This window comes from Heterocephalus glaber, unplaced genomic scaffold (assembly GCF_053883595.1).
Source record: "Heterocephalus glaber isolate CG9 unplaced genomic scaffold, H.glaber_assembly_v1.0 deba00001538, whole genome shotgun sequence".
NCBI classification, from domain to species: Eukaryota; Metazoa; Chordata; class Mammalia; order Rodentia; family Bathyergidae; genus Heterocephalus; species Heterocephalus glaber.
In genome coordinates, this window is record NW_028258333.1 from 35,210,862 (window position 1) to 35,228,349 (window position 17,488).

The 17,488-nt window shown below is 34.1% G+C and overlaps 1 protein-coding gene across 2 annotated transcripts in view; it reads left to right on the top strand.

The window, feature by feature from the left end:
* Ndufs4 (NADH:ubiquinone oxidoreductase subunit S4) overlaps positions 1 to 17,488 on the top strand; it is a 103,722-nt gene that overhangs the window by 26,993 nt on the left and 59,241 nt on the right. For both annotated transcript variants that reach the window (XM_021261428.2, XM_004848528.4), the window contains exon 2: positions 17,340 to 17,418. In XM_021261428.2, the coding sequence (XP_021117087.1) occupies positions 17,340 to 17,418 (79 nt within the window). The remainder of the gene's footprint in view (positions 1 to 17,339; positions 17,419 to 17,488) is intronic.

The window sequence follows — 17,488 nt, forward strand, 5'->3', positions numbered from 1 at the left end:
GTATTCTGTTCAGGTTTATCAGTCTGCATTTCTATTGACTGGATTTGGATGAATCTAATGATTGTTGAATTTTTCTTAAATGGTTAGGAAGGCCTGTAAAACTATAGATTGAATAACAAGCAGATTATTTTCTTTGTTAAGCTAATCACTGTGAAGTTGTGTATGTGTTGTAATTTATTTTTAGATGGCTTTTAGTGTTTTTATGCATATATATTTTATGTTAAACTTCTGAGGTAATATACTCCAGATTGTCTTTACTTTTTTTTCTAAAATTCTACTGGAATTTTCTTTTAAATTTAAACAAATAAGTAGGCTTACCAAGCCTACATACATGTGTTATTTAAAAAATATATATATATTGGGCCAGGGATTTAGCTCAGTGGTTTCACCTCCTGCTGCGCAAGTGCAAGGACCCGAATTTGATCCCTGGTACCAAAAAAAATATATATATATCAATATGTATATATACTGTATACTGAATTTCAAAATGGCACTAATTTGCTCACTAATACAGAATATTTTTAGTTTCTTTATTATCTTATGTTACTGAGAATTGGACCCAGGGCCTTGGTATCCTAGGCAAACAATCTGCCACTGAACTACATCCCTAGGCTCCTTTAAAATTATTTAAAAAAAATTTTTTTTTGGTATTGGAAATTGAACTAGGACCTTGTGTTTGCCAGGCAGGCGCAGCACCACTGAGCTACATCCCTGGCCCCTAAAATATATTTATTTTGAAACAGGGTCTCACCACATGGCCCAGGCTGGCCTAGGACTTGGGATCTTCTTGCATCAGCCTTCTGGGTAGCTAGGATTACAAGCATGCAACACCATACCTCGCTTATTTTTTCTTTTATTAATAACTCACTACTGCTACTAAGTCTTGATATGAATCTAAGTTTTTAAAAAAATGATTGCTTGGGGCCAGGGATTTAGCTCAGTGGTTCCGGTGCCTGTCTCACAAGCACAAGGTCCCAAGTTCCATCCCCGGTACCTAAATAAATAAATAAATAAATAAATGGAAATAAAACACAAAGAAACAAAATAACCAGGAAAAAAAAAATGACTGCTTTAGAAAAGGCCATAGTTAGCAAACATTAATTGTGGCAGTTTAAAGAATGAGTTATTTTAATCTACAATTTTTATAGTTGAATCCATGACTTAGAATTGACATGAATTTTAGGGGTTAAACTAATAAAAACTTTTAAAACTTGTAAGTGGCATTGTTAATTTATAATTAACTTTAGTTTCTCAAGCCTAATATTGCTAATAATTTTGTTGAAATATGTGAACTACTAATGATTAACATTAATTGTTAATATTGAATCTCAATAGTTTTGTGAGGTGATATTTTGGTTCACTAAAGGTATAATAGATAATACTAATGGTACATAGGACAAAAATATTCTGATTTTAGTATATGTGCTGTCAAAGTCAAGCAGTAGTGTCTTACATGAAGAAATGGTTCATAGGCCCTATGATGAAAATCTTGGTTCATTAAAGCTAGAGCTGAATAACAGCTGCACTCTGATGGCAGGACTAGTCAGGTCAAAAAACAGTCTCTTCCACAAAGTAGGATATCTAAGGCAAATGGAGCTCTAAACACTGAATGTTGTTGCTACACTGCTGAGCTTGTAAAACCTTGCTCAGTAGTACCATGTAGATTTTTTTTAGTCAACAATATAGATTTCAAAGACCACTCATTCCATCAAGGAAAGGTAATTTCAATCTTGATTTATACCAGTCAGTAAACCCATTAATATGAATTTCAGTAATGGCATTTGAAATTCATGCCCATAAATAGCCACTTGGGGAGCATAAATAGCCATTATTAGGGTGCAGTTTAAAATTATACATTAGATGGTACTATTATACTGAAGTTTGTTTTTTTTTTTACGTCAACAACTGAACATTTATTGACAAAGTGCCAAGCATTTAGTAAGGCTCTTTTATGTGTTAGTTCATTGAATCCTCACTGTAACCATATACTATAAAAAAGTCATCATTATTTTTCAGTATAATATTTTGAATAGCTGATCGGGTTCTGTATATAAAATAAATTCTTTGTAATTTCCTCATCTCTGTCCTCAATCCTTCATATACCACTGCCCTCTTTACCTCAACCCTCAAATCATTACTAGTTTCTTATGCTTGTAGTTTCTTTATACATATTCAAGAAAGTATATTTTTATTTTTCTTCTGATTTTCTATAGATGAAGCATACTAATCATAATTTTCATTTTGTTTTTGATTTTAGTACATTTTATTAAAATTTTCACATATGCAGAAAAGTTGAATACAGTGAATCACAAACTCCACCTAAATTTAACATTTTTAATATTTTGCTATAGTCTTTTGCTTATTTTGCACATATATGTAAGATGAGCAAAATGCATGTACCCATATATATATATTTTTTTAACCTAAGCCATTTTAACCTAAGACATTTAATTATAAATGTCATGGCACTCCATCCCTAAATACTTCCATTTTATAAGGTAAATTACCAGCAAATCAATGAAGAACCTTTTTTTTTTTTTTTGGTACCAGGGATCAAACTCAGGACCTTACACTTGCAAGGCAGGCAGCGGAACCGCTGAGCTAAACCCCTGGCCCTCAATGAAGAATCTTAAGCAAAGAATGGCGTGATTGATTATAATTACTATTTGACTGGGTAAAAAATGCTTTTGAAGAATATAAGACTAGGGGCAGTTAGGCCAATTAAGTTCCTGTATTAGCCCAGGTGAAAAAGAAGACAGAAACAAAACAGTGGATTTGGTAGTAGTTTGTAGTTTGATGGGATGAAAAAAATAAAGTCAGCTGTTTATATTTGTTCAGAAAAATTCTAGACAAGATGTCTTGGCTCATCTTTTTTTTTTTGGTATCAGGGATCGAACTCGGGTCCTTGAGCTTGCAAGGCAGGCGGTGGAACCACTGAGCTAAATCCATGGCCCTTTGCTCATCTTTTATAGAATTATCTTTCTTCTTGCCACTCAGTGTGTTGGTCTGGCTTATTATAAGGCAAAGTAATGAGCATTTGTTTCTCTTTATACCTGGCACTGCATGCCAGTTACTTAGCATGTTATTTAATTTTTCCAGTAACTCTGTAAAGTATTATCTTTATTTTTGGAGATGAGGAAATTGAAGTGCAGAGTTGTGAAGTAGTTTGTTAAGGATCATATTGCTGTAAAGTGGCAGATCTAGAAATTTAACATGGGACTAACTTTTAAGTCAGTCATTACGTGATTATTTTCCAGTTTGTCTCATGAAGTGGAAAAATTATGTTAATGTTTTTTCTCTAAATATATTTGTTACTCTTAATCATGTGATCATCATACTTAGACAAATAAAATGTCCAAGAATGCCACATTTTCTGATAGAGCTTATCTTTGAATTGAAGAGTAAGTAACACCTGCTGTTATGGTTTATACTAGATGTCCATGTAAAACCTCATGTGATCATAGGTGGGACCTTTGGAGGGTGATTGGATTATAGGTGTATTATAGCTGACTTGCTGTTAGAAAGTGGGGCCTGGTTGGAAGAGACAGGTCATACTAGGCATGATCTGGAAGGTTATATCTCCTTTCCTGGCTCTTCTCTTGACTCTCTACTTCCCTATTGCCATGACACAATCAACTTCTCTGCTATGTCCCTCTGCCATAAAGTATGTTACATGCCTACACCTAACTTTGGAGATGGCAAGGAATTTATAGTCTTTCCATATGCTTAAGAGAACTGGAATGAATATTAATTAATGTGTAACCTTACTGACAAGCACATGAACTTTAAGAGGGCAATGTACAATTATTCATGGTTGATTAGTACAGTCATTTATTTTAAAGTCAAGCATCTCTGAAAAAAATCCTGTTTCGATTAGATTAAGGATTTTGATGCTGAAAGAAGAACTAGTAACTGACAATGTTAAGTGCATTAAATGAGAGGTATCAGCTGGTTAATTTGGGCCTACTTCTTTTATGTTTTGTTCATTACATTTTTGTAAGTATTGTTAAAAAAGATTTACTCTCATGTGTTGGCCTAGGTGAGGATCGCAAGTTCAAGCCTAAACCGGAGCAACTTAGTACGAACCTGCCTCAAAATAAAAATAAGAGATGTCGGATAGGAGCCAGGGCTATAGGTCAGAGCAAAAGCCCTGGGTTCAATATCCAGTACTGCCCCTCCCCTCAGAAGAGAAAGTTTCAAAAATCATTTATCCAAAATATGTTTAACAGTGACACCAATGAAAGGTCTCAAAAATCACAAAAGCGCTAATTGGTAGAATATGTGGTAATAAAAAATATCACCATATTTTATGTTATATAGACACATACTAGAAGTTTTTTAGAAGTGTATAATTTTGGAAAATTTGGAAGTAGTACAAATAAATATTTTGAAGTTCAGCTTCAATCTGGACTTCTAAATTTTTATGATGAGTGCTTAATATATATAGATATAATTCTTTAAAAAATTATTAGTACATGTATGTGGTACATAATAAATACATTCATTGTGGGTAGTTGCTACCATGTACATGATACATCTTGATACTTTTTATGTCTCCATCCCCTCTTTTTTCCTCCACCTTCCCTCCATGTCTCGGTCCTTTGCCTATTTGCAAAGGATCTATCTCCTTGTTTCCTTTTATCTTTTATTTTGCTCTTTAGTTTATTTATACTTTGGGCTTCTTATATAAGAGAAACCATGTAATATCTAAGCTTGTGTGACTGATCAGTTTCACTCAATATTATGGTCTCGAGGTGTATCCATCTTCCCATGACTGAAGTTTATTCTTCTGTATAGCAAGATAGTACTCCATTGTGTATAAATACCACATTTTCTTTGTCATCTGATAATGGACATATAGGCCCCTTTCAAGATCTAGCTGTTATGAATTGTGTTATGGGTATGCATGGATCACTGAAATGTCTTTAACTTGGGAAGATATGTAGAAAGGGAATAGCTGGGTTGAATAGAATTTCTACTTTTAGTTTTTTGAGGAATCTCCATACTGATTTCCATAGTGGTTGTACTAGTTTACATTCCCACCAACAATCTAGGAGGGTTCCTTCCTCCTCACCCTATCCCTGCAGCCTTACCAGCATTTATTGTTATTTGATTTCTTGATGATGGCCATTCTCTGTGGAATAAGATGGAATCTCAGTGTTGTTTTAATTTGCATTTTTATAATGGCCAGCAATATTGATCATTTTCTCATGTATTCATAGACCATTTGTACTATTCATTTCAGTTGCCCATTTTTCAGTTGGGTCTTTTAGAAGTCTAATTTAAAAAATTCTTTGCTGTTGCAATGTGTGACTATGGCTGCGCAGAGGATGAGATATATTACTCAGAGATGATTTAATTAAATCACCAAGAACTCAGGGGGTCTTCTTCTTAGGCATGAAAGAGCCTCAGGGAAACAGCAACCAACTGAGACCTCCATGATTATTTTTTTGTAACTCAAGAACATAAGAACAAAGACATAGATGAAAAGCAATTGCAACATATTGTATAGGAGTGTTGGTTAGGCGGAAAGGCCCAAGAAAGGATTGCCTGCTACCTGATGTATGTTAATCTAGTTTAAGCAAACTTACCAGACAGGAAGCTTATTGGAGGCCAGGAGGACACAATGACCAGAGCAAACGTCTCTTGCGAATAACCTGTTGATTCTTCTGACTGTTTCCTGCCATGTGTTCTAATCTTTAACTATGCATTCCAGAAGCCTGGAAACTGTTGTTCCCCAAGGTCCTTTCCTCCAGCATTCATATAAAGCATCCCTCTGGTCAGAGTTTCCCATACTTTACATGTTCTAGATGTTAATTGTCTGTGCAAGGTGTAGCTAACAAATTTTTTTCCCATTCTGTAGGTTGTCTTTTCACTCTGTTGTTCCTTTAATGGGCAGGCACTTTTTAATTTGACATAAGCTTTTTTGTTGATTCTTGATACTTCTTATACAGTCAAGGTTGTGTTCAGAAAGTCCTTGCCTATGACTATGACACCTGTTTTATCTTGCAGCAGGTTGTTTGCATTTTAATATTTAAATCTTGGATCCATTTTGAGTTTAGTAGATGTTGAGAGATATGGGCCTAGAATTAATCTTCTGCATATATGTGTATAGCCAGCTTTCCCAGCAACGTTCCTTAAAGAGACTGTCTTCCAGTATATGTTTTTGGCCCCTTTGTCAAAGATCAGGTGGCTGAATGTGTCTAGGGTTGTTTTGTTCCATTGATCCACGTGTCTGTTTTTGTGCCAGTATCATGCCATTTTTATCACTGCAGCTTTTTGATATAACTTCAAATGTAGGATTGTAATTCTGCTTTTTTTTTTTTTTGGTACTGGGGATCAAACTCAGGACCTTGCACTTGCAAGGTGGTGGAACCACTGAGCTAAATCCCTGCCTGTGATGCTTCTTGCTTTATTCTTTTTATACAGGATTGCTTTTGCTGTTCTGGGTCTTTTCTGGTTCCATATGAAATTTAAGATTGTTTTCTCTAGTTTTGTGAGCAATGTTGTTGGTACTTTGATTGAGATTGCATTTAATTTATCTTCCAGTTTGGGGAATATGGTGATTTTGACAGTGTTGGTTCGCCTATCCAGGAACAGAGGATGTATTCCCATTTTTTAATGTCCTCTTTGATCTCCTTTTTCAGAGTGGACATAATATTTCTACATATGTGAAGTTACAAATCTTCAGCTTTGACCAATATTTGTGTATTTCTCTATTGGTGGTATAAACCGGAGTTCAATTTCTTCTCAAGGCATACTCTTTATTTTTTAATTATGGTAAAATATGTAGCATGAAGTACCATGTTAGCCATTATTTAAGTATAATTTGTTGATATCAGAGTACATTCACATTGTTGTGCAAAACCATCACCACTGTTCATCTCCAGAACTTTTTCATCATCCCAAACTGAACTAGTGAAACAATAACTCTCCATTCTTTCTCATCCCCAACCTCCATTTTGTTTTCTATGAGTTTGACTTAACTCTAGATAGCTCCTATAAATGGAATCGCTGCTTTTTCTTCTGTTTGGCTTATCATTTAATGTAGTGTCTTCAAGATTCATCTATGTTGTAGAATGATCCAGAATCTACTTCCTTTTAAAGGCTAAATAATACTTTATTGTGTGTATGTACTACATTTTGCTTATCCATTCATCTATCAGTGGATACTGGAGTTGTTCTACGTTTTGTCGGCTATGAATATTGGGAGACCCTGCGTTCAATTTGTTTGGCTATGTACTCTAATGGAGTTGCTGGATAAAGTGATAATTTTATTTTAACTATTTTGAGAAATCATACACTGTTTTGCATAGTAGCTGCGCCATTTTGCATTGCCACTATCAGGGAACAAGTGTTCTAGTTTTTCCATGTCCTTGTCATTACTGCTTCTGCTTTTTTGTTCATTTTGGAAAAATTGCCTTCTTAATAAATATGAAGTAGTATCTTACAGACTTTTTTATTCATTTTTATTTTCCTAAAATTTCTTGTCCATGTTTTTGAGTAGACATGTTTTTTTTTTTAAACTCAAAAGCAGTGTTGCTCATCATATGTCAAGGCCATGATGTAGCTTTGTAAGAAAATGCCAGAGTGTCTTCCAAAGTGACTTTATTATTCTCCATCCCTATCGGCAATAAATGAAACTTCCCCGTTTGTGTCATCTTTGCCAGCATTTGGTATGGACATTGTTTTGGATTTTAGCTACTTTAATAGTTGTGCAGTAGTACTTCACTACTGCTTTAATTTTAATTTGCAATTTCCAAATGGCGTAAGATGTTAAACAACTTTACATATATATATTTTATTTCTAGTTCAGATATTTTGTTCTTTTTGCGGGGGGGTATATGTGCTGCTGAAGCAAACACTTTTGCCCATTTTTTAATTGGGGTATTTTCTTATTCAAGTTTAAGAGCTCTTTGTATATTGTAGATACAGTCCTTTCTCAGATATATTTTGTATGTTTTCTCTAAGTCTGAGGATTCTCTTTTCCTTGCCTTAATATGTTTTACAGAGCAAAAACTTTTACTTTTAATGAGGTATAACTTACCCATATTCTCTTCCATGCTTCATGCTTTTGACATCTAAAAACTTAGTGCCAAACCCAAGATTGCTGAAATTTTCTTGTACTATATCCTGTCTTTTTTAGAAACTTGTAGTTTTACTTCTGACATTTAGATCTGTGATTTGTTTTGCATTAACTTTTGTGAAACTTCACTGTATAGATCAGTTTTTTCATGAGGATGCCCATGTTGTTCCAGCGCAATTGGATTGCCTTTGCTCATTTCACAAAAATCAGTGAATTGTATTTCAGTAGTATATTTCTGGACTATTATTTCTGTTCCATTGATCTGTTTGTCTGTTGTTTAACCCATACCACCACACTGTCTTTATTACTGTAGCTGTGTAGTAAGTCTTACAGTTAGGTAATATCAGTCTTCTAATATTGTTAATTCTCCTTCAGTAGAGTTTTAGCAACTTTGATCTTTTGTCTGTGTATGTGAACTCTAAAATTAGCTTACTGATAGCCACAAAGTAATTTTCTGGAGTTTTGATAGCAATTATATTGAATCTATAAATTGGGGAGAATTGACATTTTAATGATATTAAGTATTTCTATACGTGAATATAGAATATCCCTTCATTATTTAGATCTATCATTTCCTTCATCAGATTTTTCTAATTTTCCTTTTTTTTTTTTTGGTACCGGGGATCGAACTCGGGACCTTGCGCTTGAGAGGCAAGCGCCGGAACCACTGAGCTAAATCCCCAGCCCCTCTAATTTTCCTTTTAAAGATCCTGTATATGTATTGATTAATTTACGCTTATCTACAGTGTGTGTCACTTAATTGTGGGGGTAAATTCTGAGAAATCTATTAGGTAATTTCATCATTGTGCAAACATCATAGAGCATACTTCATAAACTGATAAAGCTGTGATGATACTAGATGTAATCTTATGGGTCCACCATTATATATGTGGTTTGTTATTGAGCAAAATGTCATTTTTGTGTGTATTTATTTATTTTGATACTAATGAACGTAGTGTTTTTGATATCAGATTCCCTAGCCCTTTTATTTTTCATTTTGTGACAGGGTCTCGCTAAGTTACCCAGGCTGGCCTCCAACTAGTGATCCTCCTTCCTTAGCCTCCCAAATACCTGGGATTACAGGTGTATGCCACACCCTGATGTCTTTACCTAGTTTTGATATTAGCGTAATGTTGTTCTCACAAAATGAATTAGGATGTGTTCCTTTTTTTCTATTTTCTGGAATATATTATAGAAATTTAGTATTATTTCTTCCTAAAATGTTTGATAGAATTTACCAGAAAATCATATGGGCCTGGTTTTTTGGGGGGGGGCGGGTAGGGGTGATTATTGATTATCTGTATAAGTATGTTTATTTAGAGTATTTTTATTTGTGGGCATAGAGTTGTTCTTAATATTCTTATCTTTTTAATGTTGAAGATATCAATGGCAAAGACAACTGTTTCATTTATTATATTGGTACTGTAATTTGCGTTTTTGTATTTCTTGATTAGCCTGGTTAGAGTTTTAGTAGCTTTCTTGATCTTTTTCTTTACCAATTTCCTATTTATATTTTCACTGGTATCTGCCATAACATTTAATTTTTTTCTTTTCACCTTAGATTTGTCATTTCTTTCTCACTTCCTATAGTGGAAACTTAAGACTATTTAATTTATACCTTCTTTTCTAATATATACATTCAGTTTTATAAATTTCCCTGTAAGCACTGCTTTTGCTGTATCTCACAAATTTTGAAAATTGTACTTTCACATAGTAAAATAAAAATTTGAATTTCTCTGGAGACTTCTTTGACCTATGAATTATTTAGAAATGTTGTTTGATCTTCAAATAATTGGGAAATTTCCAGTTTTCCATTACTGATTTCTGGCTTAATTGTGTTGCTTCTATTCTTTTAAATTTGTTAAGGTTTATTTTATGATCCAGAATGTGGCCTGTCTCAGTGAATGTTTTACTTGAGTTTGAGAAGAATGTGTCTTATGCTGTTGAATGAAATAGTTGATTCTTATCAATTTTATCCAGTTAAATGATGGTGTTGCTTAGTTTTAACTGTGTCCTTACTGTTACTCTGTCAACTGGCTCTAATAATTCCTATTAAGAGGATATTGAAATCTCCAGCTATAATAATGGATTTCTCCCCGCTGTCCTGTCAGGTTTTGCCTATCATATTTTGGCACTTTTTGTTATATACACGCACATTGAAGATTGTTGTATCTTGTTAGAGAACTAACCCTTTCACCATTATGTAATAGCCCTCTTTATCCCTGATAAACTTTAATTCTAAAGTTCTGAAATAAATACAGCTATTGCAGTGAAATTTGAAGTGTGAGCATGGTATGTCTTTTTCCATCTTACAGCTGTGTGTGTGATTGTGTGTGTGTTTGTGTGTGTGTGTGTGTGTTTATGTGATGGTCTTTTTTTAAGATATGTCAAAAGTACAGCAATGCAGTTACTTCCTTGAGGCATTCTAAACCAGTAGAGGTACTGTATTCTTTTGTGGCCATGTAATTTAATGGTATCACTTACTTAAATATGAACTTTTAAATATATTCTTTGTGTCTTGTAATATAGATATTCTCATCATGACATCTGTATCTCTTATTCCTCTTATTTTACCTTTGCATATTGTTGAGATTACCTGTATCTGCTGTAAGTGTAGATCTGTTTCTCCCCTCTTCCTCTTTTTTTGTGATTTGTTTTTGGTACCAGGGATTGAACTCAAGACCTTGCACTTGCGAGGCAGGGGCCGGAACCACTGAGCTAAATCCCTGGCCCCGAATCCCTATGTTTGTTTCTTTAGTTTTTTTTGAGATTGAACCCAGGGCTTTGAATGTAATAGGCAGGTGCTCTAACACTGAGCTATATCCCCCCAGCCCTCTTCCTCTTTTACATTTTCTATCCTGTCTTCCAATTTCTTTACCAGCCTTCAATACCTTGCCCACATTCTCTTCCTCAATACCTTTTAATTCCTTTCCAAAATCTGTATAGTCACTGTATAGTCCATAGTCCAGGCTAGCCCTGAACTTAAAATGATCCTCTTGTCTCCACCCTCTCAAGTGCTGAAATTATAGGTGTGTGCCACCACGCACGTTCAGCTCACTCTGTATATTTTCTGAGAATATTAAAATGGTCCCTTGACTTTAATTTTCCTATGAACAGTTGGTTCTCCCTTGCTTCTGCTAGAAAGTACAGTATACTGGAGACAAAATTTTCTGTGTTGATTCAAAAATCTTGAAGTTTCAAGATCATTGACTTGAAGATGACTGAGTAACGTTTCCCAGTTTGAGACTATGTGACATGGAGAATATATACTTTATCATTTCAGTTAGAACACTTTCAGATTTAATGTGAATTTAAGTTCATTTAGTTGTAATGTATTGAAAACAGATATAATAGTTTTAATCAAAAGATTAAAGATTAATTTCCTAAGGATTTTTATAGGATTAGGAATTTTATATAAAAGTCCAAAAGATCAGTTTTTTGTGGGTTTTTTTCCCTGATATCGGGGATTGAACTCAGGACTGTGCTTGCGAGGCAGGCACAATACCACTGAGCTAAATCTCCAGCCCAAATATATTATGAGACATTCTTATTTTTTTTCCCAGTACCGGGGATTGAACTGAGGACCTTGCTCTTGCAAGGCAGGTGTGGTTCTGCTGAGGTAAATCCCTGGCCCCTTAATGGATCAGTTTCGAACCCTTGAAATTATTAAATTTCAATGTCTGTAAATCCTTTTCCACTATTTGTATGAATTTTTAAAATCCACAGCTGATGCCACATGAAAAGGAATGAAAAATATATTACCACTCCAGTACAAATCACCCAGTATTCAGCTGTCTATTTTGTTCACAAATCTGTAATTTGGCCAGGTTTTGGCAGGGAAGTTTGTTGCCTGATGTAGTTCTGCTGGCATAACTCAACTCCAGCTAGAGGTTCCATTCCTAACGTAACTCACATGGCTGGTAACGTGGCATTGGCTGTCTGTTTGTATTCTTCGTATGTGCCTCTTTATGGGACACCCTGGTCTTCACAGCATCATGGCTGGGTGTCAAGAGTGGAACATCCCAAGAAACAGTGTTTTAAGAAATAAGAAGGGGCAACTGCTAATTTTTAAAAGTCCTGACCTTAGAAATACAGATAGCTTCATTTCTACCATCTTATATTGATCAAATATCACAGAGCTCAGATTCTAGGAGGAACAGACATAGGACTCAAGCTTTTAGTAGAAGGGAGGAGTGTCAAAGAAATTTGGAGCCATGGTTTTAGGAGATATGGGACTTAGACAAAATTATTAGTTGATACACTCAATTTGCTCCAAAAAGGGAATTGTGTTGGTACTGTTCTTATTCAAATATTATTTTTAAACAAAATTTTAAAAATCTTTTTACCATTTAAAACATTCTGAACAGTACATTTTGGATTATTAAAAACTATGCTAGACGTGGTGGCACACACCTGTAATTCCAGTACTTGGGGAGGCTGAAGGCAGGAAGATTCTAAATTGAAGGCCAACCTGGGCAACTTAGATAAAGTCTCAAAATTTTTAAATAGGGCTGGTGATGTAACTATGGCAGAATACTTGCCTAGAGTGTGTAATTTCTAATATTGTAGAAATAATATAAAGTCAAACAGTATTTACAAGTCAGGCACAGTGGTTCACGTCTGTTGTCCCAGCTACTCATGAAGCTGGGCAAGAGAATTTCTTGAGCCCAGGAGTTTTAGGCCAGCCTTAGAATGAAATGACAGGCCACATAATAGAGAAAAAAATACTTGCAATGTATAAAGCTAATAAAAGATTGCCTCTATAATATACAAAATTCTTAAAAGCCCTCAATTGAAAAATGAGCAAAAGATGTGCTCAGCATGCACAAGGGTCTGGATTCAACCCCCACCACCGTCACCAAAAAAAAAAAAAGCAGACAAAAGATCTAAACAGAGGCAGTGGATATAGCTCAGTGGTAGAGCACTTACCTAGCACCTGCAAGGCCCTGTGTTCAATTTCTTGCACCACAGCAAGGGGTGGGGCTGGGGAGGGGTGTTCAATATAATATATCATTAGAAAATTGCAAATTAAAATACCTGTTAGAGGTCCCAAACCTTAACCATATCAAATGCTGTCAAGAAAGAAAAGAAATCAAACAATTACAAATGCTGGCATAGCTGTAGTGAAAAAGGAACACCCCTTTGTTGTTGATGAGAATGTAAACTAGCACAACCATTATGGAAATCAGTATGGAGATTTCTGAAAGAACTGAAATAAATTCCACATGACCCCTGTAGGTATCTTCTCCCAAAAGCTTAAGACATCACTCTACAGCAATACATGCATACTAATGTTTATAGCAGCACAATTGGTAGTAGCTAAGTCCTAGAAGCAGCCTGTATGCCCATCAACAGACGATTGGATAAAGAAAATATGGTACCTGTATATAATGGAATACCACTCAGCTATAAAGAATGACAAGTTGGAGACATTTGTAGAAAAATGGATGCACCTGGAAAATATAATGTTCAGTGAAATAAACCAGACACACAAGCTTAAATAACATATGGTATCCCTGAGTGAGGCAAAGAAAGAAAATTATAAAAGATGGCTAGAAAGGAATAAGGAGTTGGATCTCTTGCAGTAAGGAAGTGGTCCAAGAAAACAAGTGTAAAGGGTGAGGAGGAAGGGAAGGAGAAATAAGTAGAATAAGGATAAGCCATGTACAGGAACCTAATAATGTCAGTGAATATAACCATTATGTGCCATAACATGAGCTAAGATTAATAATATCAACAAGAATGAAAATGGGAATGGGAAATAGGAGGGAGGGAGAGGGCAGGGAAGGGGATTTAAAGAAAAAAGTAACAAGCTGTATTATGTACTCGTACCTACTTCCCAAGGTGATTGTAAACTGGATGTGCTGCAACATGTACGTACTAATGAAATTTTAAAAAATAATCATAAAACAACCCATGGAGGGTCAGGTCCTAATATAAAGTAGCATAGTATTTGAATATAACCTATGCATATCCTCCCATATACTCTAGGTCATCTCTAGACTACATAGAATACCTAATACAGGGCCGGGGATTTAGCTCAGTGGTGCTGTGCCTGCCTGGCAAGCACAAGGTCCTGAGTTTGATTCTGGTACCAGAAAAAAAAAAAAAAGAATACCTAATATAACGTAAATGCTACACAAGTATTTGTTGTATATTGCTTAGGAAATAACGTCAAGTAAAAAGTCTGTTCAATACAAATGCAAATTTTTTGGAAAAAATAAGTAGCAAAGTATAATTACCATTATTTCTACATGTACACTAAGTGTTATATTGCCTAGTGAAAATAATGATTATTAATATATTGACTATTTTTGCTTTTGACTATTCTAAACAATGCTGTTACGAACATTGGTGTATACGTATCCAAGTCCCTACTTTAATTTCTTTAGGATATATCACTAGTAATAAAATGGTTGGCCTGTGTGGTAATCCTGTGTTTAATTTTTAGAGAAACTGCCATACTATTTTCCACATGGCTGTATCACTTTGGATTTCCACAAAGGTTATAATATCTCTACATTTCTCTCAACATGTATATTCTGCTTTTTCATAACCATCCTAAAGGGTATGAAAGAGTATCTTACTGTGTTTTGATTTGCATTTCCCTGGTTCTTAGTAATAGTAAGCATCATTTCATGTGCTTATTTGTTATATATCGTACGTATGTATGTATGTATGTATGTATGTATGTATGTATGTATTTATTTATTGGTACCAGGGATCAAACTTGGGACCTTGTGCCTGCGAGGCAGGAGGCGGAACCATTGAGCTAAATCTCTGGCCCCATGTTATTTATATATATATTTTTTTAGATATCAGTACAGGTCCTTTTCCTATTTTTAATCGAGTTCTTTGGGTTATTTGTTGTTTTTGAATATATCTTTTAAAACTTAAGAATTAACCCATACTTACTGATTGGTGGAAACTTTTACCTATTTTGGATATTGATCCCTTACTATTCTCTACTGTAAATATTTTCTCCTTGTCCCATCTCTTATACTACATTTGCAGTATGTTTGGTTTAGGAGTTTGGGGATTTATATAATAGCTTCATTTTTTCCTTCATTCTTTCTAGCTTTTGTATTTTCTTATTTAATAAAGTTATTTTACTCTGCTATTATAAAAATATTTTCTTATACTACTTTACTGCTGTGATATTTTATATAAGCTAATCAGCAAACATTTGACATATAATTCATACTTAACCTAAAATTTACCATAGGTAAAATTTTTTTTTGTAATACTGAGGGTTGAGCCCAAAATTTCACATGTAAACAAGCACCCTACCATTGAGCTATACACCCAGACCTAGCATAGGTGTGATTACTAGTGTGTTCAAAATTGACTCTGGCCTTCTCTTACAGACTTACCTAGAATTAGAGGAAGTTTTTTCTCTACATTTGAGATTTGGTTTTTATAATTATCGTTTAGGGGATAGTTACTTAGCAAAAGAGCTAGCCTAATGTACACAAAGAGCACACTGTATGTGCTCTTAGGTACTTGTTCTCTAGATAAAAATTAGAAGCCCTACTTATCTCTGTAAGGTTTAGCCTATTGTAAGTTTTTCTTAACAAAAGATTTTAGCTTTGATTTTGAGCTTTCTGGTAAAATTGTATGACTTTTTACATACAGCTTCATAAAAATAATTTTTTTATCTGTATAAAAATAAGGTATAATTTTTCATCAATTTACAAAAGATCTTATATAGCTTAATTCTTAAGAGATTTATCTAAAATTATTAAAACAGCTATTATTAAATTATATAATTTTATAAATTAAATTTACTGTTGGCTACAGTTAATGTATACTTTTAAGATTTTATTATACAACTTAAAAGATAATTGCTTAAATTAAACCCACTGTGTAGCCTAAAATCACACAGCCCAAGGATTCTAGTTTTAATCTAATAATTTGTACTATTTTGATGTCTCTTTACTAAAGAAACTATTTAGAAAATAATAGCTGTATTTTCTAATATTTAAAATTCTTATGAGTTTTCATCACTTTATAATGTTTTTCTTGCAGGATATAGGTTTAGTTAAAGGTATTTAAAATGTTTTTGTCATATTATTGATCTTAATGACTTCTTGAATGAAATATTTAAAAGGTACTTAATTATACTTTAATATTTTAACACCTGGAAAGTGTATTTTAATTGTGTAAATAAGTTATTTTCATGTAAATGTCTTTTATGTTGATAAGCTTTTCAGTGGGACAGCCACAATGATAAAATGATATAACATCTGAAATTTGGCAATGAATTGACAGATTTAAAAAACAAATGTCTCTAAAGCTAAGTCCTTGTGTGTTATTAGTTTATCTTTAAATTATTAGTAGGTTTTCAATAAAGCTATGTACATGTGTAGCTATTAACAGTTGAACTTTTAACATAAAGTTGGAGATGATATTGCATCAAATTGTGATAGTGATAATGACTATATTGTGTTTTAAAAAAAGGAATGGACTGAATGCTATATATTTGGTTTGAAAGTTTGAACCATATGACTTTTGAGGGATCTACACAAGCTGCCTCAGTAGTTTGGAAAGTGTTAAATTATTACAATCAGGTATTACTGTGACATTTGCTAGTATAAATGACAAAGTACACATGAAATAGCCTGCTAGCTTTAAGTAATTCCTTTATAGTGAGATCAGAAGATTCTAATATAGGAAGCTAGATTCTGTGCTTTATTTCAAACTTAATATTTCTATTTTAATCATTCTGACTTTCTCTGATTTTGTGAACAGGATACAGGACTAAGCTAGTAACATTTATTAAAATAACCATATAAATCATTACTACTTAAACTACTTTTGCTTTGAGGTGAGTTAAGAAACTTTTTCTTGTGATCGAGCCCCTCCTCCCTTTCTGATGCCATCATTTAGGAATCAGCATTCCAGAACAGTTGATATAGTTTTGCATTTTTTAGCTGGTCATGACAAACCAGCCACTGTACCCTCATAGAGAGCAGTACAGTACTTGTCACTGGTGGCCTTTCTGTGACAGAGAGCTTGTAGGCCGACATAAAGTGCTGCCTGTTGTTAACTGTCAAGTGAGTGTCTGCCAAAAACTCAGCAGACAGAACTAATTGGGGAGAAAAAGGACTTTTGTGCCCTCTTCTCTTTCTCTCTTTCTTTTTTATTTTTAATAAGACAGATATTGTTAAAGTAGCTTGTTTATGTAAGATTTGTCTGCTTCTCTTTTTCTCATTGCATGGATCATTTTTTAACTGAAAGTCTCGCACTGCAGGTTGTTGAGCACATCCACATGGAGGTTGGCATGGGACCAAATTCGAGACAGGCAACTTATAACAGTTGATGAAAAATTGGTAAGAATTTTCTGCTACATGCTGCTGTGACTTTGCCTTCAGGGTTATTTTTGTGCATTATTCAGTATGG